At 43.2% G+C, this 24,466-nt stretch overlaps 1 protein-coding gene across 7 annotated transcripts in view; it reads left to right on the top strand.

Annotated features, from left to right (window-relative positions):
* LOC133345038 (RNA-binding motif, single-stranded-interacting protein 1-like) overlaps positions 1-24,466 on the top strand; it is a 288,223-nt gene that overhangs the window by 207,987 nt on the left and 55,770 nt on the right. For all 7 annotated transcript variants that reach the window (XM_061555419.1, XM_061555421.1, XM_061555423.1 and 4 more), the window contains one exon: positions 22,905-22,963. In XM_061555419.1, the coding sequence (XP_061411403.1) occupies positions 22,905-22,963 (59 nt within the window). The remainder of the gene's footprint in view (positions 1-22,904; positions 22,964-24,466) is intronic.

Below are 24,466 nucleotides of genomic sequence, written 5' to 3'. Positions count from 1 at the left end.
GTTTTGTCTGAGACTATGAGGCCGATTCTCATCTTGGCAGGACACTTTCGTCCTGACGCAAAGTTAGCATCCTCTGATCACTTGTCACTGGTCTGAAAGCTTTCTGCCTGCATGCAAATCGGACTATATGTCTTTTAAGATGGATGGGCTCATTGGCAAACGTGACTGAAATAAATAAAATAAATACACAGCAATTTGCAGCTCATAGCAGCACCGAGAACACCGCCGCAGCGTGAAGAGTGTATCCGTGGCTTGCCTGTGCATTAAGAGAATACCCTGCCGAGAATTATGGATTCTCAACAGGACCATGTGCGAGAGACTGTCTGAATGGATGCATGGCAACGTCAGGCATGGGAGCTGTTGTTTTATGCAATACTTCTTGAAAGTTTATTTTCTGGAGGCACAGCTGAATTTTATTGCTTGCCTCATCAATTAAATATTTTTGCTGAGCAGGGCCATGGGTCGGTGATGCCACTCTTATTGCCCAGCGACAATGTACTTCAATATGTTGTGATAATTTTTGTCTGCTTAGAGGGACACAAAGAAATCTACAATTGGCACCAGTTTATTGTTCGTAATGTTTCCTAGCTCGGTGAAAATACGCTATTAAATTGATGCCACTAAAGGACACAAATCAATTAGGCTGTTGTGGTAAAAGCTCTTGATTAAGGGTTGGAAGACAGCGAGTTAAAATCCTAGTTCGAAGTCTATTCAACCCACCATCATTTCAAGGGTCATTTTGACTTTGTAGGAAGTTATTGGTAATAGTCTGACAGAGACACTGGCTCCTGCCAATAGAATTTGGCATTTCCTCCATGAGCTTATGGGTTGCCAATAGACATGAGCACAGCTCTCCGATGTTATTTTAGGTTGCACGCTAGATTGTTCGGCATGATGTCCAACGTTTCACTCCCATAACAGTTCCTGAATAAGCTCCCAGCACAAGGAGTGAAATGTGGGGCATTCTACCGAACAATACATGGTACAACCCAAAAACACATAGAAATGCCATACAGCAGCAGTAATAAATGATGAGCACTACTGCAGATAAAGTTGATCAGTGACGTGACTTCGACTGGTAGGCCATGAGATGGTTAACCCAGAGATTTTTCAGCAGTACGAAGCTGCTTTAGGCATTTCCTAGGTAATCAACTTTAAATATGTATGTGGTAGTGCTGGGACAAGCACATCTCCCTGTTATTAACACAGCTGCTCTGATATAAACACGCTCTGGCAAACAATGGGGATGTCTATTTCGCTGGAGGGCTCAGCCTGAGTGAGGTGCAGCCTTATATTCGCCATCATCAATAATCACTATTCCAGGAATTGTCATTTTTGCTTCATATTAATAATGACACTAGTTTTATAGCCCTTCATCAATTCACTGCTGCATGAAGGCCTCCTCATGCCATGTTGATCATGAGGGTTGTGTTGACCATACATCGCCACACTGGTCAGTGCCCGTTGGTGAAGCTGTGTGGTTCTTGACAGATTCAGGTATCACACGCCAGTGACAGCAGTGGCTGGGAGCTGAACTCAGGGTTCATAGCTCAAATCGGCTACCCAGCTCAACCACGACAGGGATGCTTCGTAAAGGTTGCCATAATGTTGCCAAACAGACATTATCGTTGCATCACAAGTGCTCTCTATTAGCAGTGATTTTTTTTTAATCCACACCCAAGCTTGAAACTGATTTCTAAAGGATGTTCTGTTTAGTGTCTTGTAAAAACTTGGTGGTGTCATTGTAAAATCAATTCACACGCAAGCCCAGGGCATTCACTAGAATGTCTTGTATTAGTTGTACCCATAAGTTTAAGCCATCATCATCGTTGAGCCGTCCAATCTGAGGAGCTAAGTTTTTTTGTAGTGGGGTTTTATGTTGGGAAGCTTGCCATCAGTCGGAGAGATTTTAGTGTCAAAGCCTGTACACCTGGAAGGCACTCGAAAATGACAGAATGTTCTGAGGCGATGGGTTTTCAGAGACCTGTTTCAGTGTCAGTCTATTTGAACTGTTGTGACATGCTTTGGCTTTTTTTACTTGTTACCCCTGTGATCAAGTGTTGCGGGCTAGGGAGCCTCGATACATCTCGATTGTCGACACGGTAGACTTGCAAGTCTCTACGAAGCAATTAGACCGGATAATGGGGGCTTGTTGATGCTATAGTTTCATAGTACAAGAGGGTCATATCCAGGCTTCATCTAACGGAGCCGCCAAATGCCGCTGCACAACACGATGCAATTCTTCTTGCCACGTGGTGGTATACATTGCAGATATTTGGATTGACATGTCCAATTTGTTAGTCAAAACGAAAGTCTTTGTGCTACAGTGAGCACTGTATTGATGGTGCTCAGCTCCGTTTGTGGTTCTGATTCAGTTGTGTTAATACCAAACTCCTATGGTAGGTGGAAGTCTGTCGATGGATGTCGACTCACTATTTGTAGTTTTCAGTCAGAATTAGATTCGAGTAATAAAATGCGAAGCAACGTAGATTTTGAATGACCACAGAACACCTTATGGATAGAGTAAAATATTAAAACCGAGATTTTGAGCTTTTAAACACATACCTAGTGAACAAACTAATGCCTGCCTTTGGTCTCCCGTCAGACGTGTTGTTTCGTTTCAGCTCTCACCTGGTTATAATGCACAAAATGATCAAAGCAGTGATGTATATTTGGTGGTTGATTCATATCCATGCAAATGAGAGAGTAAGAAGTCAATCTCAGGAACACAAAGTCACTTACAATGGATACCAAGTAGTCCTTGCAGAAAAAAACACATTCATCCACCTGTGCTCGGGATCACAAAAGGTACATGACATAATATTGTACGTTGGATAGGTCCATACATTTTCAAATGAATAAGTGTACCCATCCACATTCTAAGGTCATTTGAGTTCTTATTAGACCACATTTGTCACGGCTGTAATTCTGTTATTTCTATAGAGGAAAACACTTGTGCAGCAATAGAGATAAACACACATTTTATGAACATATATGTGATATTGATGATGACATCTGCACTGAAGACCTACTTTTTTGTAATACAATATATTTTTTATGATACTGCCTGCTCCTGTTTGTTTATAAAGACCCATAGTCTGAGGTCCTGGTCATATGGATTTTTTCGTCTGGGGATTCCACAACTGTTCAGCTTGTGTTTTCTTGCTATGACACAAAATACAGAAAGGGCCTTCATTACACTGGCATGCCTGCCCCACATTCAGAGGTTCAATGCGACATAAGACTCAGAGCTGCTTTGTTGTGGATAGAGGAGTGGTCTGTCTTTACTCGTGGGTTTGTATGAAAGTGTTTTCCTCCATATGGGGTTATAATGTGATTTTTTGAGTCCTGTATATTGCACTGCTTGGCAGCTTGTGAAATTGCCTTTCATTATTTTCTTGTATCTTCGGGGGTCTTATGGCATTTTGTCTTTTTTTATTTGAGCCACTCGACTAACATTAATGAAAATACAAGTGAAAGGCACCTTTCTCAGTGGCCATCACTTGACAGAAGCAGGATACGCAGTGCCTTTGCACATCATGAATTAAAATGTTTATGTCAATAGTCCTTTAGGTTATATAGTTAGTAGACATGCAAGCAATATTGTGCTTTATAGGTCGAGGAAATGTGGTGGCTGAATAGGCGAATGTTTTCTGAGCTCACCACTAAACCAGCTTCAAGATAATTTAATTCCTGAAACCTAGTGTCATAGCCCCACGTGCTCACACCTGCAGTATATGTGAGCAAACTGTCACTTCTTTATAGCTACTCTGGGCCACCTTGCAAATGAAACATTGTGGGCTCGCATCTGGTTCGAGTACAGGAAATTGAATAGGATTGAAAATTATGAGGCTTAAAATGTTGGTTTCTGAGCACCTATCTGGAGTGTTTAATGTACCTATTTGCCAAGACGGTCTCTCCTGCCCTTGTCCAACTATATTTCTTTCGTTAAAAAGTATTCTACTGTAGGTCGGCTTGGGTGTTTTAAGTTCAATATGTGTTTTCCTCTCACCCCTACCTATGGTTTTATTAGTGATAAGTAAAAAAAAAAATGCACAGTTATGTTTTGAGCACTTCGGATTACCAAGGTATTTGGATTTGGCACACCCTTCGTGATTTTGAAGCTGGCACTCGAAGGGCTTTTAAAGGGGGTGAGGTTGTGGGGAACTGAGAGAAATATTTTCTTGAGAATCAGGTGCCCAATAATTTGAAAGGGCCATCTTCATAATGCGTGATGTAGCTTGGAGTGAGTAGCAGCATCGTATTCTGTGCAGTTCAACTCTTTGGTTCTTTCGGTAAAGTCACGTAGGTAGTTATCTTAAACCAAGTGCAGCAGCAGCAGCATTGCTTGAATGCAGCAATGTAATTCCAGCGCGGAGCCAGCACATCTCGTATCAGTGGAGCGTTAGTGAATACACATACTAATGTCGCCAGGTTCATTAGCATATTTATACGAAGAGGAATTACGCACCTTTTTAATGTTGGGAAGCAGGTACTTTCAATTATGTGTGTGGTATGTAGGTGACAGAAGATGAGAAGAACAACATTCTTATTAAATGCTTATTTTGAAAGCGTAAAATTTCACACTTTGGGGTTACATCAGTTTCTTACAATTAAAAAAATGGACTTTGCCGTATTGTTTAGCAGCTGCAGTTAACAAGTGAGAGATTATGGATGAATGAAGGAATGAGTGAATGAGAAACACATGGCCGTGGTTTGGGACGCTATTTTGTTTTCCACGCCAAAGATGTGAACAGTTGAGTTGGTGCCAAATCCAGTAGAGTTAAATACTCTTTTTTTCGTTTCTTGTTATTTCCTTAAACTGCATATTTAATTACCACCCTCAGTAAAACGCCCCTTGACGCTGATATAGATGCGCACGAGCATTACAAATAGCTCAAAGCAACACAGATACAGCAATAATTAGCTCCATAGAATACATCTGCATTTTGATGTTAAATATTTGGCATGCGTTCGATTGAAATCCAGTTTAACATATATGTAAAGATTGAATTTACTTTGGAATATTGAGCTTGTTGTCTTCCCAGTGACTCAAGTTAGCAACAGATGTTTTTACTTGTGTAATGCGAGCGTATGCTGGGTTTCGCCGCCCCAGCCCCTAAGCCAACCAGGCACCACGAACCATCGGGGGCAGGGTTTACGGGCGGAGCCCGCGGCCGTTAGGGGGTGGCATTATCTGGAAAGTTCTTAAGGGGTGTGGCGAAGGGCGGAGTCTGGGTGACGTGGGAAGAGGATATAAGGGGGAGCCGAAAGGGGCTCGGGGTCAGTTGGTGGAAGCTGGAAGCTGGGCCACGTCGGGAGTCTCCGCGAGCCATTGGCCACGTGGCGACGCGGAGACGGCTCCCAACGCGCCGCCGGCCAGCGGGGCGCGGGAGCGGGGAAACGCGAGAGGCGTGCGGGGGCGGGACGTCAGCTCCCGCAACGTGCCGCGGAGTGACTGAGTGGAGCGGAATGCGAGCTGTCCAAATAACGAAGAAATAAAGAGACGGAGACACAGTCGCTTGTCGTCGACCTGTTTTATTACACTTGTATGAAATCTCTGCTTCTTTCACCATAGTTGGAATGCAGAGCTTGTATTTATTTTTGACTTGCTTTACTACCCGGCTTCGCCCGGGACTTGGATCCACCACTCGCGGCCGCCTTTGTCTCCCCAGTGGCGATGTGCACACACCACAGCAGTTACTCGTTTGAGGCTGAGTCGACCTAGGGAAGGCCCAGGAGCGGTTGAAATTATCTTCACCGGTGGTGGCCGTGAGCGGAAATAGAACTCAGGTCGCCGGGTTCGTAGCGCAGCGCGCTAACCACTGCACTACAATGCGTTATGCTTCTACATGCGCGGGTCACGTGACAGATTTGACGTCACAGCTCAAAATATATATGCATTATTAAGCTCCCCCCCCCTCCCAAAAAAAAAAACAAAAGTGTCTTTTTTTTAATTTTTCCATGGTGTACAGTCTGGAATGTACCCACATGGAAAATTTCAAGTTTGTTGCATGTCGGGAAGTACGCTAAACATTTTCAACAGACACACATATTCACAACTTTGCCTTTTATATATATGGAGATTAGCCTTTGTCTCTAGTGGAGCCAACGATTTTCCAGTAGCTTTCTTGTAATTATCCTTAACTCAGATCTGAAGGTTGCAAGTTCATATCAACAACTTCAATAATAACTTACATTTATAATGCGCCCATAATCTAACAAAAGTATCAGAGAGCAAAGCAGGACGGGTCTGCCTTTCGGAGATTGACTCATCCAATCATCGCTTAATACCGGTTTATGGAAAGTGAGCAATGTTTTTTTTTCATGAGATCACTGCGCTCCACAAAATGTGGAATGTGGAATTTCCACGATTGGCTCAAATCTGCCAAAGGAAATGAGTGCCACCTCACGATTGTTTGAGGAAGGAGACACTGTGACTGCTGTTATTCCCTGTGATGTTATTTGAGAGATTATGCATTGTGTGCGGGCATAATGGAGCAAATCTCAAATTCTTAAATTACGTGCCCACTACATTATAAAACATCAATCTTCTGAGCAACTACAATTACTCAGGGCAGTCTTGCAAAAACAATGACACTCCCTGGGCTGTTACATGGTTATGCAAAGAAGAATGAATTGATCGATGAAGCATGCATCCACTCAAGGATAATGCCATTCATTTGATCTCAGATATTTTAAACGTGTATTGAAGAGAAAACTAGGGAAGATTCCTCGACCATGTGTCTACATTTAAAATGACATGAAAATCTGTCATGAGATCTGACCTAGGGCTTTCACCAACATTAAACACTTTAAATGACACCTGTAGCTTGGTATGGTTGGCGCACACCTCTGATCCAGTGTTTTGGAGGCACGGGTTGGCCAGGATGTGAAGAGTACAGCAATTGGTCCATGAAACCCATCTGTACAGATCTTGGAGTGTTTTCCCCCAAATGTGTATGGATTTTCTCTATGTACTCCAGTTTCCTGCTGCAAACGAAACACTGCGTAAGAAGGAATTGGCCAAACATCCCAATGTAGGACCCTCCTGGAAATGTATCTTGAGACTCAACGTTGCTGTCTTGGATATAATAAATGACATTATTCTCCTCTTTGGTTATTTCGGTAAAGTCAGATAGAGAGAAAAATAAATTAAATAATAGCATACAACCAAAGGGTAATAATTCCTGCAGTCACGAAAGCTCCAAATCAAGTTTGGCATTATTCTTATATGCATGAGGTATAAATTTATTATCCTATGATAAAAAACACGTGTAAATAAAGCACAAAACAAAATAAACAAATGAGTGAAATGTTGACAGTTAACTCCCATGCTGCACAGCATCTCCCTTCTGTATTTATTCTGTACCCTCAATGCCCAACTGAAAATTTTGCAGGGGAAGCCTATGATTGATTGTCTATCTTTGGTCAGTGTGGAGCGGCTGTGGTATTACTGAAAATTTGATGACAAAATATGCTGCTGCCTAGAATACATTGCATACGAAATTACAAAAGTGAAACTTTTGCTGTTCACATTTATAAAACATAGCTAACATTTCTAGTTTAAATGTAGCCCTACTCTGCCTGGATACACCATTGAATGTCAAAACTACCACGGCCCAAAATCATCATTTTGAAAATAAGTAAACATTGCGTAAGCCAAAACGCGCCACGGTTTCAAGACGATCACCTGCTTAGCGTTACTGCGTTCAGCCCATTGATCTGAAGTGCTGCGAGAAAGTAATTTTGTTAAACAGACATTTCCTCACTCTGTAAAATGTTTTCACTTATAAATACAATGTGCAAAGGTTTTATACAAATATATTCTCGTGGAGGGAACTGGGCTGTTAATAATTTATATTTATTGTCGGTACATGCACCTTTAAAGTGCGAGAAAAAATGTAATGTACCCAGCTTGGTTTTTAAGTTTACATAGCTAATGGTAACTCCAGGTGACATTTTGTTTCGGTGGAGTGTTACGTATTTTTTTCTTTGACAATTGAATATAACATTTCCAAAAGGATACAAAAACAGAAAAATGTGCGTAAAAAAGCCATTTTAATTTCAAACGTGTTTCATTATGTAATGTGCTGTAATGTAATCGTTATTGCCATGCAAATGAAAGCCGTTGACAGGGTTCAATAGTGATACCTGTGACAGCTTCTTAAGCAGAGGCTGCTCAGCCATCGCCTAAAACTTGTGATTAATTTTTGTTACCATTTTATTGCTGCCGAGGCCACAGTTGAGCTTAACTAAAGTGAATTACATGCTAATAAAAGGCAAGCAAGCCTCAGATAAATGGTAGATCAGATTAAACCCCTATGTCAGCAAGAAAATGACCTTGGCTGCCATGATGGTGCCAATGTGCTTGCCGTAGGAGGTCTTGAGAGCTGGGGGAAGATGCGAATGACCGCATCATGTAACAGATTCAGTGGCAGCTTCATCTTGCTATTTTCCGACACAAAGGAATATTTTGCCTTAAAACGAATGCTCTGTAATTACAAATATTTTTTTTTGCCACGACTCACCCCCTGCTGTCTGTGTGTGAAAGCAATCTGAAGCAGAAAACATGTTACATGCCCCCTAATTGTGATGAAGATATTAATAATATAGAGCACAATTAAGATACACATTATAACATTGCAAGAATGAAGATTACTGGATTTAACAACTGCATTATTATAATAATCCAAGAACGATACATTTTATTATTTGCTGCACGTGCATTATTATGCAGGTACTAATGCGACACATGTGATTATTTCACCGCCGCATTTATTAAGACTGTTCGAGGCAGAGAAACGTGTTTTAAGATGCTTAGATCGTAACCACGCTTGTGTCGCAGGGGTTGGCGATGCATTCCTGTTTGTGCCGTTAACAAACTGAACCACGCACATTGTGCTGTACGGACGCAACAAGAGATGAGAGATTAAGAATGTAACTTTAAGAAGAATCTCTGGCAGCGCATTTGAATGGCCTTGAGCTGTCCTTTGTGCACATATTTTGTCACTGTGCCTCAAAAGCACCTGGGAGGGCTTACGTAGTTTTGCATTGACATGACATCTATAAACGCTGTCTAGGCACCTCCACGGTACTCTCCCCCCCCCCGCTCCCCCGAGGCCAAATGCAAGCGGTGATACGAGGCATTGATTGAGAATGTTTTGTGGTGCAGATTCAGAGAGATGACAGGCTGCCAGAGATGGATCATCCTTTGCGTGATTCTGGAGCAAGTAAAATAATACCATATCTTAATATTTTACATTTTGCGCAGCACTGGGCTTGGCTTCACAGACAGTCAGACAGCTTTAGATTTCTATCTGGGGTTCCGTATCCCAGGTACACAATCTGAAGGTCTCACCATTTGAGTGATGTTGTAATATTCTTTTAAATAATCCATAAAGGGATTTTTTTCTCATTGAAAACTTTTTTCTTCTGCGTCGGTACTGAACATTGACCAACAGGTGAGGAGAAATGCAACATTTCCCCCGCCTTTGAATTCCTGGCATAGATGGCATGCGTGCTTTTAAACTGGTTCTGCTATGGGACTTCTCCCACTGGTTGGTAAATTATCTCATAGTATCCTACAGAGACATCTCTGCCGAACCAGCTGGAAATCAATTTCAAGGACAGTGCATACATTATCAAAGTTGTGTTTTTTGTTTGCATTCCGACCGCAGGTATTGTGGTCAATGCAAACATGACTCCTTGTAAAAAAAATGTGTCGGTTTTGTTGCCAGATAAAAGGTTAAAAAACAATTATCATATTTTGCTACTGGCAAAGGAGGTTCCAATGGTGTCAGCTGGAAATTGCTGTTTTTTCGCCGCTGCACAGGTGAGACTCTCAGAGCCTAAGGTGCCACATAGTCTGATTGCCTGAATTTACGGACAGATTTGTTCTGTGGACTCGGTCCAAGGGTAACTGTGCCGAGATTGTCAAGTTTTATGCGTGTGCGATGCTTCCAAAGGCACCAGAGCTGAATTAGTGGTGATGGTTTCCGCCCTTGGCCAAATCGAACATGAGACCCCAGAGATTTAAGCACACCACTCCGATAAGAGGGCCTGCGGTTTATGCCATGGAGCCTCTTATCCACTTGCATCCATTTTCTCAAAATCAATAAATAAATAATGGTCTAATCTCAACGAAAATGCATTTATAAAACATTCATGTTTTATTTATTGACATATCAGTTTCGAGTTTTGTGTGCTCTTTTTTTTTCTCCTCCCAAGTATCCCGGCGTGATACAAACTGATCATGTGTTTTGCACTGTGACAGGCCCAGATAAGATGCGGAAATGTGACTGCAATGAGTTACTGAGAAAAAAAGCATTATTTATGCACACATTACATCTCATTGAGAATTATATAAAGTGTGAAAGGAGTGCCTTTCTCCCAGTTGCGCTGCACACTTTCCCCAGGATGTGTCCGTCGCCAGATCGGCTCATGCCAAGGTGTGCCCTCCATAACTTTTGAAGTGCAATACGTTCAAATAATGGCATCTCGTCTCAAGGTTTTGCGTGTTAGTCATACTGTATGTCGGCGAGCTGGAGGGGCTCCCGTTGCGTATGCAGCCTGCCTTGGTGGAGCAGCCTGCGTCGGTGCAGGCATTAGGAGATTTATTCACCTCCGTTTTCTGCGAGAAGCGCATGGCCTCGTTTCACTGATAATGAGGGATTGGCTGTCTTCTGCAAAAGTGGTTTCCTGACGGCGATAACATTATACAGAAATAGGAGGCATCGAAGCGCGAACTCTACGGATATAAATCGAGAGGTCGAGAAGGGGGGAAAAAGGTGCAATTACAGAGGTAATGGTTACTTGGGTTTTCAGACTTTTCAGTTGCATCAGCATTAGTGTTACGGTTACCTACTGTCATCAAGTTAATGCAACGTTTTAGTCTCTATACACAAATGATTGCTTTCTCTTTCAGGCTATGTGTTAGGTATACGGGTTTTATTTTTTACAAAACGTGTTTTTTATTAGCGATATTTTAAATGATCAAATTTTTTATATCAGGATTGGTCGGTCGCTCAATATATAAGTGGCATGGATTGCTATGGAAATATTTGTTCTGAAATCGCCTCTGTTCATGAATTACATTTTAACTGGTAACATTAACTGCGAACTTCCGGCAGTGCAATTCTTTTTATACGAAGGGATAATAACGATAATGTATGTTTAACAAATATCAATATAAGAATACGCTTGTTTGTCTGTCATTAACAATGGCATGGTGGGGAAGGTGGGTTATGACGCCACACTGGTGAGGTGGAGGGGAGGGGCTGAGGACCTCAGACACTGGGCTGTTGGGGAGAGCAGTACCGACGTCATACAAGATTGAGGTGATGTTGTGAGGAGAGTGGGTGACGTTATCAGACGCGGGGTTGGTGATGTCACGCGACACGGGCGTGGTGGATGACGGGGAGCGATGATGCCAAGAGACGCGGGAGTGGTGAGGAGAGGGCACAGAGTTTGATGTCGCATGCCATTGGCGAGGCGTCGGAGAGGGATTGGTGATAAAACGTACATATTCTTTATCCTTTTACTGCAGTAGTTCTGCGGGTTCCTGCTAGTGATTATGAAAACTTTCATATACAGTTTAGAGAATAAGTATGTTTTTGTTAAATGCAGTTACTATACAATTCTTCCATAAATTCTTCATCAATTTGAATATGGCACTGTTGGTCAAAAGATTGTTCAACATACTTTTTCCACCTCACTCATTTCAACTCTTGTCTCACAAAGATATTGAAGACATTAGCAGTTCTGGTGATACCCCAAACAATGCTTGTGAACCCTAAAATAGCTCGCGCGTGAGAGCCCGTGTCTTTAGGAGGTGCGAACGCTGTGGTCTTCCGCATCTCGCGTTACGTCAAGTTTCATTGACTCTGAGCGGGGAAGGCGGCAAGGCGATGGTGATGCAATTTACACGAGGAGCGGAGGCGGGATGGGAGAATTAGCGTGCGCTCGAAGGTGCTCGTTAGAGCGTTAAAGCGCATGCGGTGGATACGAGAGGCCCTCTCCTTCCATTCTTGCACGTGTCCTGGAGAGAGGAGGAGCGGAAGAGTACAGGGTAGAGCTGGGGCATGTAAATATTTGCGCTTGTGAGCGTGTGTGCACCTGACAGATTTATGAGGTGACGCTTAAGGTTGTATTTATCTGTCGTTGTAGCATGGGGTACAGCCAACGCCACCCAGTTATGATGTATGTATGTTGAACTTTTTGCACCGTACGAAGCCAACCGTGCTAATCGGAGGTGCGGGGGAAGGACAACAAACTAAACACAAAGTAGTTCTAAATAAATTATTTTGCAGTCTAGATTTAAAGTGCATAGCTCCAGTGGCTTCCTCATATCAGAAGGAAGAGCGTTCCAGATGGCAGCAGAAGCGCATCTGAAAGCGCGCGATACAGTTAACCGTCTTTATTCGATGGCGAGCCAAAAGCCACTGCAAGGTTGACCGGAGTTTGCATGCTGGTTTATGCTCCTTGATGAGATCAACAAGATATTGTGGTTAATTTGTGGCAAGCACTTTGTGTGTAATGAGTGCGACCATATGTCTGCGCATATGTGTCAACTGTGATTTTGTTCAGCAAAATTTTACAAATGTGGTTTAATACAAATAATGATTGCATACACATTTGGAACATTTAACAAGGCAGTGGCTTTTTTAAGCCTTGCAATTTTGTCGATTACAAGTTAAAAAGAGCAAATATTTCTCACAACCATGCATTTCAATTTAAATCATTAACATTACAGGTTTTAATATTTTATGGTATTTTATAAAATAGTCTTTCCCATTAGTAGTATATAGCGTGGTTGGCATGGGCCCTGGTGCAAGGAATGAAATGGGCCCCCTCCGCTGTCAAACATCCCCCCTCTTCATAGCCTGATCTCCTCTGGCCCATAGGCCCCAGTGCATTTACACTGCCTGCACACTCGATAGCTACACCACTGTTGCCCATGACTTATCGTGCAAGTCCTCATTTACCGTGCCCAAATTTCATTGAATGCTTAAGTTATGAGACAACCAGAGTGTACATTCAGCACATAAAATAAGATAAGATGCGATTTACTTAAAAGCGAAGCAAAAAGTCAAAGTCTGCAAGCTGAACGACTATGAAGCTCCCCCCCCCCCATCCCATGTGACGGCCATAAGCCAGTGGAAAAAATTCCACATTTCCTTGGCAAGAGCCAATCTCTACATATGATGACGACTGTTGCCTTTCCACATTACGGCAATAATTGTATCAGTGCTACTAGCTGTACTACCCGGCTTCGCCCAGGACTTGGATCGACCACGCCCGGCCGCCTTTGTCTCCCCAGTGGCGATGTTCATACACCACACCAGTTACTCGTTTTGAGGCTGAGTCGACCTAGGGGAGGCCCAGGACCGGTTCAAATAATCGTCACCGGTGGTGGCCGTGAGCGGGAATGGAACTCGGGTCGTCGGGTTCGTAGCGCGGCGCGCTAACCACGACACTACAATGCTTTACGCTTCCACATGCGCGGGTCACATGACAGATTTGACGTCACAGCTCAATTGCTGTGCAAAAATATATGCATTATTGAGCTCCCCTAAAAAAAAGTGTTTTTTTATAATGTTTGCATGGTGTACAGTCTGGAAAGTACCCACATGGCAAATTAATAAATAAGGCTACGTGTTACAAATTGACTCACTTTACTTAATAACCAGGCTACAGTCTACATTATAGACTGCCAGTACACCCACCCAGCTTAATAACCAGGCTACAGTCTTCATTATAGACTGGCAGTACGCTCACCCAGCTTAATGACTATTTGTACAGTCAACATTTAAAGAATCGATTCTTGGCGCGTCGTGTTTAAAAGTAATGACACAGTAGTTTTTTCATCTGAAATGGTAATTGTTGTGGTTTCACGCTTGAACACACCGGTGGGCTAAAGCAGTGAACTATTAGTCTTTTATCAACGTGACACTTTTTTACTGATTGGCCGTGTCGGGTGGTGGAGGGTTACAACACATTAATAAATAAGGCGATCTAAACCCAATAACGTTGTTTATGAATAATGGTCGCGAAAGCCTACGTGTTACAAATTGACTCACTTTACTTAATAAGCAGGCTACAGTCTACATTATAGACTGCCAGTACACCCACCCAGCTTAATAACCAGGCAACAGTCTACATTATAGACTGCCAGTACGCTCACCCAGCTTAATGACTATTTGTACAGTCAACATTTAAAGAATCGATTCTTGGCGCGTCGGGTTTAAAAGTAATTACACAGTTTTTTCATTGGTATGTAATGTTTGAAAGTTTTCAGAAGATTTTAAATGTATTTTCCCCCCGGGCAACGCTGGGTATATCGAGTTTATACCACAAAGTCGTCGCTTGACACGGGTGGGGTGTCGAGGCCTAGTACCGTGCAGAGCCTCCGGCCTCGCCTAGATTGCCCACCCGGCTGAGGCTGGGTACTGGGGCCGTTACCCCCCCCCCCCCCCGCGTTACAATAATACTGTTTAATCGCTATAATTTTATTATCTACCGATCCTATAATAGTAATTGCACACATTGGGGTGGGGGGGGAGTGAAGAGGACGTGAAACTTTGATGAATTTACCTCAGAGTCGCGTGTTAATGCGTGCGCATATTTTTAACGGGAATTAAAAATGGCGTCCACCCCGCAGCGAATGCGTCTTTACCCGTTGCCAGGAGCAACCGCCGTGGTAAACCAAACGGACCAATCGTGTCTCGCAAATCCCTCACATTTCGTCCAATGAAACTGCGTATGGTCCGGCGACACACAGACAGACACACACACAGACAGACAGATTTGCGATTTTATATATATATAGATATGGATGGATGGTGGTGATTGGCCAAATTAATTGCCTACCGGGATTTGCAATCACTTTATAATCACTACCTTACCTTCAGAATTTAATAATAACTAGCGGGAAGTACCCGGTGTTGCCCGGGCCAAAAAAATATTTCAAAACTACTCTTAAAAATGTAACAGCAGTGCATACTGACAGTGGTGGTACCTGCTATGATTACAGCAGTGCATACCGTGGTGGTACCTGCTTTCACTGCAGCAGTGCATACTGTGGTGGTACCTGCTATGATTACAGCAGTGCATACCGACTGGTGGTACCTGCTGTGATTACAGCAGTGCATACTGATTGTAGTGGTACCTGCTATGATTACAGCAGTGCATACCGACTGTGGTGGTACCTGCTATCACTACAGTAGTACATGCTGACTCTATAGCAGTTTTTATGGACTCTATAGCACAAAGTACTCACCTGACAGAGTGGTGTGGTGAGGCCTAGTCCCGTGCAGAGCTTCCGGCCTCATCTAGATTGTCCAGCCGGCCGAGGTGGCACCTTGGCAGGCTGGGGCTGGGCTGCTACTCCTGACCCCCCCCAGCCACGATCTCCCCGGCCGCTCTGCAGTAATATCTATGGCCTATAGTGGTAGCATCTACCGACTGTATAGTAGTAACTGCACGCATCGGGGTGGGGGGGACATCACACAGTGAATAATTTACCTGAGCATTTATTGTAATTTTATAGCATTTTTTACGCAAAATGAAATGTCCCCCTCACTCCCACCGAAAGCGTGCGACTTGGCATGGGCCGTCCTCCCCACCAAAGGTGCGTGAGTTAATATGGTCGTGCACGCGTCATAAATAAATAAATAAAAAGCAAGCGCACAGATATCGCACTAAATCGCTAATTCAACTAATTTTAAGTTGACGGATGTGAAAAAGGAATAGCGCTTGCTCACGGCAGGGCTTACGGCGTGGTACCTGTCTATTTTATTTTACATAAACCCCACCGTTGTAGAGCTAAATCCTTTGCAAACGCGCGAACACACACACCCACAGACAAATTTTTCTTTTTTATATATATAGATAGAAGATAATGAGTGCTCAGCCACAGCAGTGCATGGCCACTGCAGGAAAAGGCAAAGAAAACACAGAACAACATTACTAGAGAGAGAGAGACACACAGAGAGTCGGAAATAACAGCTGACATAGGCAGGTAGGATGGAAACATTACAGTCAGTTAAGACTTTACCTGGTTAATAACGTCCTTCCAATGATTGCTCAGTTTTCATCCTACTTGCCTACGTCAGCTGTTATTTCCGACTCTCTGTGTGTGTCTCTCTCTCTATATGCCTCTCTCTTAGATCTCTCATGCTCACATGTCCTTCGAATTGCACTCTCATGCCTTTGGATTGCACCACACTTCATTAACATGCTAATCTCTCACATTGTTCTGTCTCACGGCAGGAATTTTGCCGCACGGCAAATGGTGGGGGGGGGGCGTATGTACACAGGAATTTCCTGTGTTTGATGCTAATTTTGGTCACGTGACCAGGAAGTTACGATTTTAGATTTCCACTGAACCACGTGGGCGTCGGCCATTACACAGATAATTCAAGATGGCGGCACCAATCGCGTCTCAGTGAAGCCAGACGCAGTTGTCCATCGTGGGACTTTGAGAAGCATTGTATGTAAGTTTGTTTATATTCTTATAATATTGGCAATGCTGTTGTAATGTTGGAATGACCGTTATAGTGATGTAAATGCCTTTATGGTGCCGTTAAGTTGTTGTGGTAAATACGAGGCCTAGTTAGCAACGAAGCCTGCAACTTTCCTTATTGTGGATGTTACTTGTGATTTAGTAGGTCGAGTCAGACTTGTGCCCAGGTGGCTATGTTGCGATCCTGAGAGCAAAGATGACGAAGTATCTCATCCACAGTTTAGTGTTATGTGTAATGCTGTACATTTGGGGTGCAGTGGGATAAATACACGATGTGCCTTTATGCAACGCACCGGCTCGTGCTCTTGTGTAGTTGTTCAGTGGTAATGTAGGGGCCTAGTCCATCCAGGATCTATTGTTATCTAAGACAATGTTCTGATGCTGTGGTGTTCATTGTGTTGGTGTTTCCGGGTTATAACAGATGCTGTATCTGTGTTTTCTCACCAGTTTTACCTTGTTAAAATCAATAAATGACGATTGGAGTTGGACGTTCATCCTGGCTCCGAGGGTTTATTGAATGCAAGGTTATCTACTCGACTAGCGGCGCAACGCAGCGCACAGCGAGGCCGAGATACACATTAACATAGCCACTTCTGTGCCCTCGTCGAGGAGGCCGCTCTCCGTTCTTACATTTACATGCTAATTTATCACTTTAACATCACTAGCCCCGCCCGCTTCTTTATGATCCTTGGGCTACACCCATTTCAGACCTTTTAAAACAGTCTCCCTCAGCAGCAGATCATGCTTTCCCACCTGATGATGGATGCTTGTGTTGCGCCCGAAACGTCGTGATTTATTTTATTTTATACCTACTTGACTTTACCGAAAGAACCAAAGAGTATGGATTCCTGCAGTCATGAAAGCTTCAAATCAAGATTTTACTGTTATTACTTTGTTATCCATATATATAAAAAATGGAAATTTGTGATTACGTGTGTCTGTTCAAAATGTTTAGCATACTTCTTGACATGCAACAAACTTGAAATTTGCCATGTGGGTACTTTCCAGACTGTACACCATGCAAAATTTCCAAAAATAGACTTTTGTATTTTTTTGAGGGGGGGGGGGCGCAATAATATGTATATTTTGCACGGCAAGTGAGCTGTGACGTCACATCTGTCATGTGACCCGTGTGCGGAAGCGTAACGGAGTGTGCCTGCTGATCGCGGGTAGAGTGAAATACAAATTGCTTTCATATTTCAGTCGTTTACTGCCGTACACGTTTGTGTGTGGAGAGCGGTAGTGTGGTAGTTAGCGCGCTGCGCTACGAACCCGGCAACCCGAGTTCGATTCTTGCTCACGGCCACCACCGGTGACGATTATTTGAACCGGTCCGGGGCCTCCCGTAGATCGACTCAGCCTCAAACAATTAACTGGTGTGGTGTGTGAACATCACCACTGGGGTGACAAAGGTGGCCGGGCGTGGTGAATCCAAGTCCCTCGCGAAGGCGGGCAGTAAAGCTAGTTTTTAATATGTGGTTTGCAAAAAAAAATTCCCAGGGGCGGACATTTCCTTCATGCGGTGGTGACGTAGGCGCCATGGCTTTGGCGTCTGCTTGGCTCCAAGATTGCGTGATTTCCAGTAAACAGTCACTTTAACTGCGAGTTGTAAATGGCTGGGAACTTCCGGTCACTGTTTGTTTCTGGGCGAATCTAGGGTTACTGTGGGGCTGGGAACAGGGATGGTATGTTATGCACGGTGGGTGTGTGGGAGGCAAGGGTTTGGTTTGCTAAAAAAAACAACTGGTTTCTTTTACAGATGAAACGTATCCACATTAAAACCATTTGGTCTGAATTGTGGCATGGTTTTTTTTGTCAGAAGATTGATTATATCTGTGGCAAATGGAGAAAGATAATGTGCAAAATCAACTTTTAATTTGGGGGAAAAAAGTCCAAAATTTGCTAATATTTTGTGTTGTACAAATATTTGTTTGGAAGCATGTTTTTAAAGAGTCTTCGTGACTTACTTTGCAGTTTTACAAGTAAACAAGAACTTTCCGTGGCAATTGTAGAGAGGGATTTAAAAAATGACTGTAATGCTTAAATGCGGAGAGAAATATATACGTGACAGCAACAGTCGGCGCTCAACTCTCTATTGAAATACTGCGAATTAAAATCATAGAGTCTGGTCAGCACATCATCACTTGAGGGTCAACTAAATTAGTACCAGTTTCTACAAAGTCCCATGTCAAATCTGGTTCCAGCTAAAGAAATGTAGAATTTCCATCTCTGGTTGAGAACTACCTATGGAGAGAAGAACCCCTCCACTTTAATTAAATTTGGAGACAATGTTTACTTTACTCTTGACCTTCAGTAAACCCACGATAAAATAGTGAGGATAATTGTATTAAATACAGATGCCCTCACTGTATGACAACAGTAATAGTATCGTCAGAGGCTTCCACCAGTGTGAAGGGCATTGATAAAATAGACACCATTGAATTGCTTCATAGCTCTTTCTGCACAATCAAACATACTCACAGCTAGGGTTGTCACCTGTCCTCGTTTTTCCCAGGATTTTATTCTTGTTGAGGCATCTGCCCCGTGAAAACTATAAGTCCTTCCGAGATAGTAATATTCGCAGTTTTTTGTCAGTTTGTAATATTATTCCATAATAGAATACGACGTTTCGATTGCAACACAAGCAATCGTCATCAGGTAGAACTAAATTTGAGAGAGACAAAACACAGACATGGAGACACACAGACAGACACACAAGCAGAGAGAGAGAGACAACACATAGACACACAGAAAGAGTTGTGTGCATCTCTGTGTTGTCTCTCTCTGCTTGTGTGTCTGTCTGTGTGTCTCCGTATCTGTGTTTTGTCTCTCTCTCAAATTTCGGTCGACCTGATGACGATTGCTTGTGTTGTAATCGAAACGTCGTATTCTATTATTGAATTTATTTTCTTTCTACGTGACTTTACCGAAAGAGCCAAAGAGTAATTCCTGGAGTCACGAAAACTTCAAATCAAGTTTGAATATTATTCCACTGAAGACAATGCATTTAATCCGAGTTATCCCCTCTACCGGTATTTTCATAGATTTTCTTCCCATTATATATCTTTTTTGTTTTGTACCTCAGAGTTGGCAAACCTATTCACAGCAACCACTACTGCGACCTGAGACCATGCAACACCGTGGGAGAGACTTCTGAAACGCTGCAGTGTATTTAATGCAATTGTTGTGGAACAGGGTGCACATGCTAAAGCTCCAATTTTAAGATTACCCTTTTATGTAATGGAAAGCAGCGGGCTGTAGGTTCACTTCAGGCAAGCGGCACAGTCTGCAGTGTCTTTTTAAAATGTCTCTGTGCCATTGTGGACAGTAAAGTTAATTGAAATACAGCGCTACGCAGTGAGCGTTCAACTGTTCTCTATTAGATCATCCTGCCGTCGGTAATGAAGAAAGTATGTAGTGGACGGACATCACCGCGCACCCGAATTGAACTCACGAAAAAAGGGCCTCCGTGAAGGGGAATCCGTTACGTGTTTGTCATGGACAGAGTGGTTAATTTGGCCAAGACACGCGAGAAAAAGACTGGGTTTTGTCAACGTGCGCCAAGGGACAAAAAAGTACACGGAGTTCATTTATCCTCGTTCTCCGAGTGGCTCCACACGCTTGGTTCCATCTGTTCGTGGAATGTACAGATACAGTGCGCCAGCAGCGCTGCCACCATGTATATGTGTAAAGCCTTCGAGAAGATCTACAAGGCAAAGCTGAAATCCCTGATAAGCACATGTTCAAAAAAAGCCTTCTCCTGCCATCTGAATACTCTACCGCATAGAAACGCCGACTGTAATTTTCTACTGGAATTGTATGCAAAATAGTCCCCAGTATTATAAAAAGAAAAGTTTTTTTTTACTAATAATATTTGGAGATTTGCAATGTTTGACATTAGTTAGCAAATTCGTAAATGTATCCTGGTCGAGAAAGTACGAGTAATTTTATCTCAACAGATTTCGTAAATTGTGGACCCCCCCTTGTTTTTTCCAAATCCAATTGTGGGTTTTGCTCTGGTGGACTTACCGAGAAAATGTATGCTTGTATGCAGCTGAGCTGCAAAATGAAACTGCTTTGCCATGTAATCAGTGCTAATTATGTCAAAGCGCAGCCATGCAATCACAGTGACGACGTTTTAGTGGTAATCAATTGAGGCAAGGTTTTAATGGAATGTCTGTTTTTCCCCGCCTTGCCAAAAATGTTTCTGTCTGATGGCTTTGCTTAATGAAGTTCGGACTTGAAAATGTGCCGGCTGCTTTAATTAGGAGCTACATAGTTCTTATTTGTAAACTGGCTCTCCACATATTAGCACAATCTTTTCGCAAAATGTCACCAGCTTAAAAAAAAAATTGTAGAAGTTTTGCCACATTAACTACCACAATTATCATTTCACATGTTATAGTTGTATCTTTTCAAATTATTTGTGCAGTGAGAGCATTGCGCTTAGCGGTTTGTGTAACAGTATTTTTATATTTAAAAATGTCTACGCTGCAGGTAGATCAGCAGGTGGGTCGGCAACCTACTTAATTTACTGCATTTAGTTGACATCTCACGAACCCTGCACATGGAGGTCTCTCGCATGATCTATATACGAACCACTGACGGTGCCTACAAAGTGGTGGATTACACAATGTGCACCACCCACACCTAATCACAGTTTGTACGTTAATAGTTGACCTATTAATGTCATATATTACGTGCTGGAGAGTTTAGTAGGCAGATCACCCATTGCTGAGGGCAATACTCAACACATGGACCTGACGCCGTAGCCAGTAACAGTCAATGTTATGGAAACAATGGCGGAATGTGTGTTGTCATTACAGAGGAAAAATTGTAGAAGCTGCCAATTGCTTACACGTGGACACTCAAAATCTCTCTTACGTCCTGAAACAGTTGTGTGTGCACGAATCACGGCTATATGGACGCGCCAAGGTCGAGATGTTAAATCTTCTCTAAACAATTTACAGACTTTACTAAATGACCAAATTAGTTTATTCAAGCAGTAAAACAGAAGGCAACACCTCATTGAATTCACTGTGCCGCGAAGCTTCACCTTTTTATTACTTTTACAGTATATGCATTTATTCCATTAAACACTTTAGGTTTATGTTTCTTGTGTTGTGACCACGATATATTTTTAGCTGGTAAATGCAAAGGCTACATACCTAGGGCAGTTGGTGATGCCTTTGAAAAACTGAATGTTTTCATGAAAAGTAACATTCCAATGCAACTAAGAAAGAACGTTCACAATCTTTGCACATTACCTGCAAGGGTATAGGGATGAGAAACAAGGGCATTGACAAAGAAAATTGAATAAATAATAATGATTATTGATTTCTCCAGGAGAGCCATACTGAGTCGTAGGACTTGTTTTCAGGAGAGGCCTGCATTTGGTTTTTACATTTTAAGATGTTTTCATTCAATGAATGAATCTTCATACATGGAGCACCTTGAGAAAACCCACACACGCAAGCAGGCAAAGTGCTAACCCCGTGCAGATGAAATCAGATGGCAATTCGTTCACTTCTGTACCGCCTCTGGCGAGCCAGGGTATGGCACCTCAACGCCCATGGGAAGGGAGTTTCACAACCTCTGTGTGATCCTTGACTCTGCATTGCTGGATTGCAGGCGTGCATAGCCACCAGCGCTCAGCTGAACATTGTGAACATTGAATTAAAAAGGGTCGGGAGTTGCACGCTTAGGATTACACTCAGGTACGGAAATAGGAACGCATTGATCAAGGAACAGACATCAATTAGAGATGCCTTATTGACAGTTAAGAAGTGGGCTCGGGCAGAATGCACTGGCATAATGGACGACGAATGATCGACGAGAAAGCTTAGGGGAATGGCAGCCAGAGGAGAGAATGCACGCGGGAGGCCAACCACCCCGGCTAGAGGTTGAGTAACTGGATTGTGGCGTTGGAAGGATTTTGAGGTCTGGCAAGAGAATGGGGAGGCCTTTATCCAGCAGTACATAGACACAATGGCTGATGAGGAAATGAAATGTCATGTGGATAACTCAACATCAAGTACAACACTGGACAGGGAAGAGCGAGTGGTGAATCACACCGCAAGCATGTGCAAGGTGGTGTCTGTAAGGAGCAGGACAGCACATTTGTTATTGAGCTAGCTGCACGGAGTGTGCATGTTTTTTCCCGTTGATATTCATGAGATTCTTTGCAGGCACGTTGGTGATGTTTTCCTGCGCAGCAAACAAAAAAGCGTTCCAGAGTTGCATATCATCGTTGACAATATATTCATTGGGAGGTGCAAATTATATAATGTGTATAAATTGGTTTAATAACATTACCCATGACAAAAAAAGTATACGGTGCAATAAAAAGGGGTCCTTTGTTTTTTTTTGTCTGTTTCAGGTATGGGAAGATCGTTTCCACAAAGGCAATACTGGACAAAAACACCAACCAGTGTAAAGGTATGACCTTTTGCTTTTCTACAATCAACAGCAGTTGAACACTTCGGGCTTATTCCTGTAATTAGTATGGTGAGACCTCTAATCAACAAATTTATACAAGGTGTCCATAAAAGTATAAACCATTGTTAGAAATTTGTGAGAATTCACAGCAGTTGAATCTAGGTCGCTAAAGTAATACGAGTACCAATACCTGCCATTTGCCAATAAGTAACGGTGACATCACCATGGTGCCTGTGCCAGGCGAGGTGCACTTTGAGACCACGTGAGGTGACGAAGGCTCGCTGGCAGGTCTCAGGACAGACCCAGGTGCCATGGGTTGGCTGACTGAGATGACCGGTAGATGCACCAGCTGTATCCCTTACTGTGCCAACTTGCTGCATATTCGTCACCCGGCGCTCCGCTCATTGTTGTGAGCATCACTCCTCTGCCCTCCGTTGTTGCTGGAGGGTGACTGCCTCAAACTGCCCAGTAGCGTCCTTCACGAGCCTCCTCCATAGAGGTCGATCTTGACACCGCTCGTACCAGTCGCCGGCAAGTCCACTCCGCTCCACATCCTCCCATACCGCATCAGTCCATCTCTTCTCCTGCCCATGTCGTGCTTGTTTAGCCCCCTCTATGCAGCCAAACAGAAGTTGTTTTGGCATGCAGTGGCTCGGCATGGGGTACATAACCCAACCAATGCAGCCTTGCCTGCCGGAGGAGCTCACTGATGGGAATGTGTCCAGATCTTTCAAGGATTTGTGAGCTCCTCACACAATCCAGCCTGGTTAAACCCAGGATGGATCGTAGGCATGACAGCCTGAATGTTTCTAACCATGAGAGGAGTCCACGTTTCACAAGCATATACATACAGACATGAATTTTGTGGTCTGAATATTTTTCCTTATGCTTTCAATTCCTCTAAACCCTCAAATGACCGCCAGGGATTTGGTGACCCATATCGTATTGAGATCTAAGGGAGACCCAACTGTTTTTCAACATCCAATGGCGGAGCCAGGATTTTCAGGTAGGGGGGCAACCCCTGCAGCAATGAAAATAATAGGAGTTGTTAGTAAGTAAGAACTTGTCCCTTGCTTTTCATTCGACGCGTGTGCAGCGATGGCACAGCCATCTTTCGAGGGTCGAATTCGAACCGTGTGTGATCGGCATCGCACTCGCTGAAGGTGAATGCCTTCAGGGAAGTCGTGCACTGTATATGCAACTGCGCACAACTCTGTGAGTCAATTATAACTGCTTTTCCGTTACTTATTGCCAATTATGGACTCAGACTATTATCCTATCATCTCATAGAGTCCCTGGCATGTAATAATATGCTACACAGTGGCAGTGGGGTCGCAAAATTCCCACTTATTACTAATAAACCCAAATGATCTGATCGAAATTAGGGATTTAGATCGGGGGGGGCACGTGCCACCCCCCCCCACACCAGGGATGTTGGCCAGTGCCAACATCCCTGGTGTGATTTTGTAAACACTTCTGTTATGTGCTGAATACTAACGCTTT

The sequence above is a fragment of the Lethenteron reissneri genome, chromosome 21 (genome assembly GCF_015708825.2).
Source record: "Lethenteron reissneri isolate LAM-NWPU_2019-01 chromosome 21, ASM1570882v1, whole genome shotgun sequence".
NCBI lineage: Eukaryota > Metazoa > Chordata > Hyperoartia > Petromyzontiformes > Petromyzontidae > Lethenteron > Lethenteron reissneri.
This window is presented reverse-complemented; position numbering and strand designations above follow the sequence as displayed.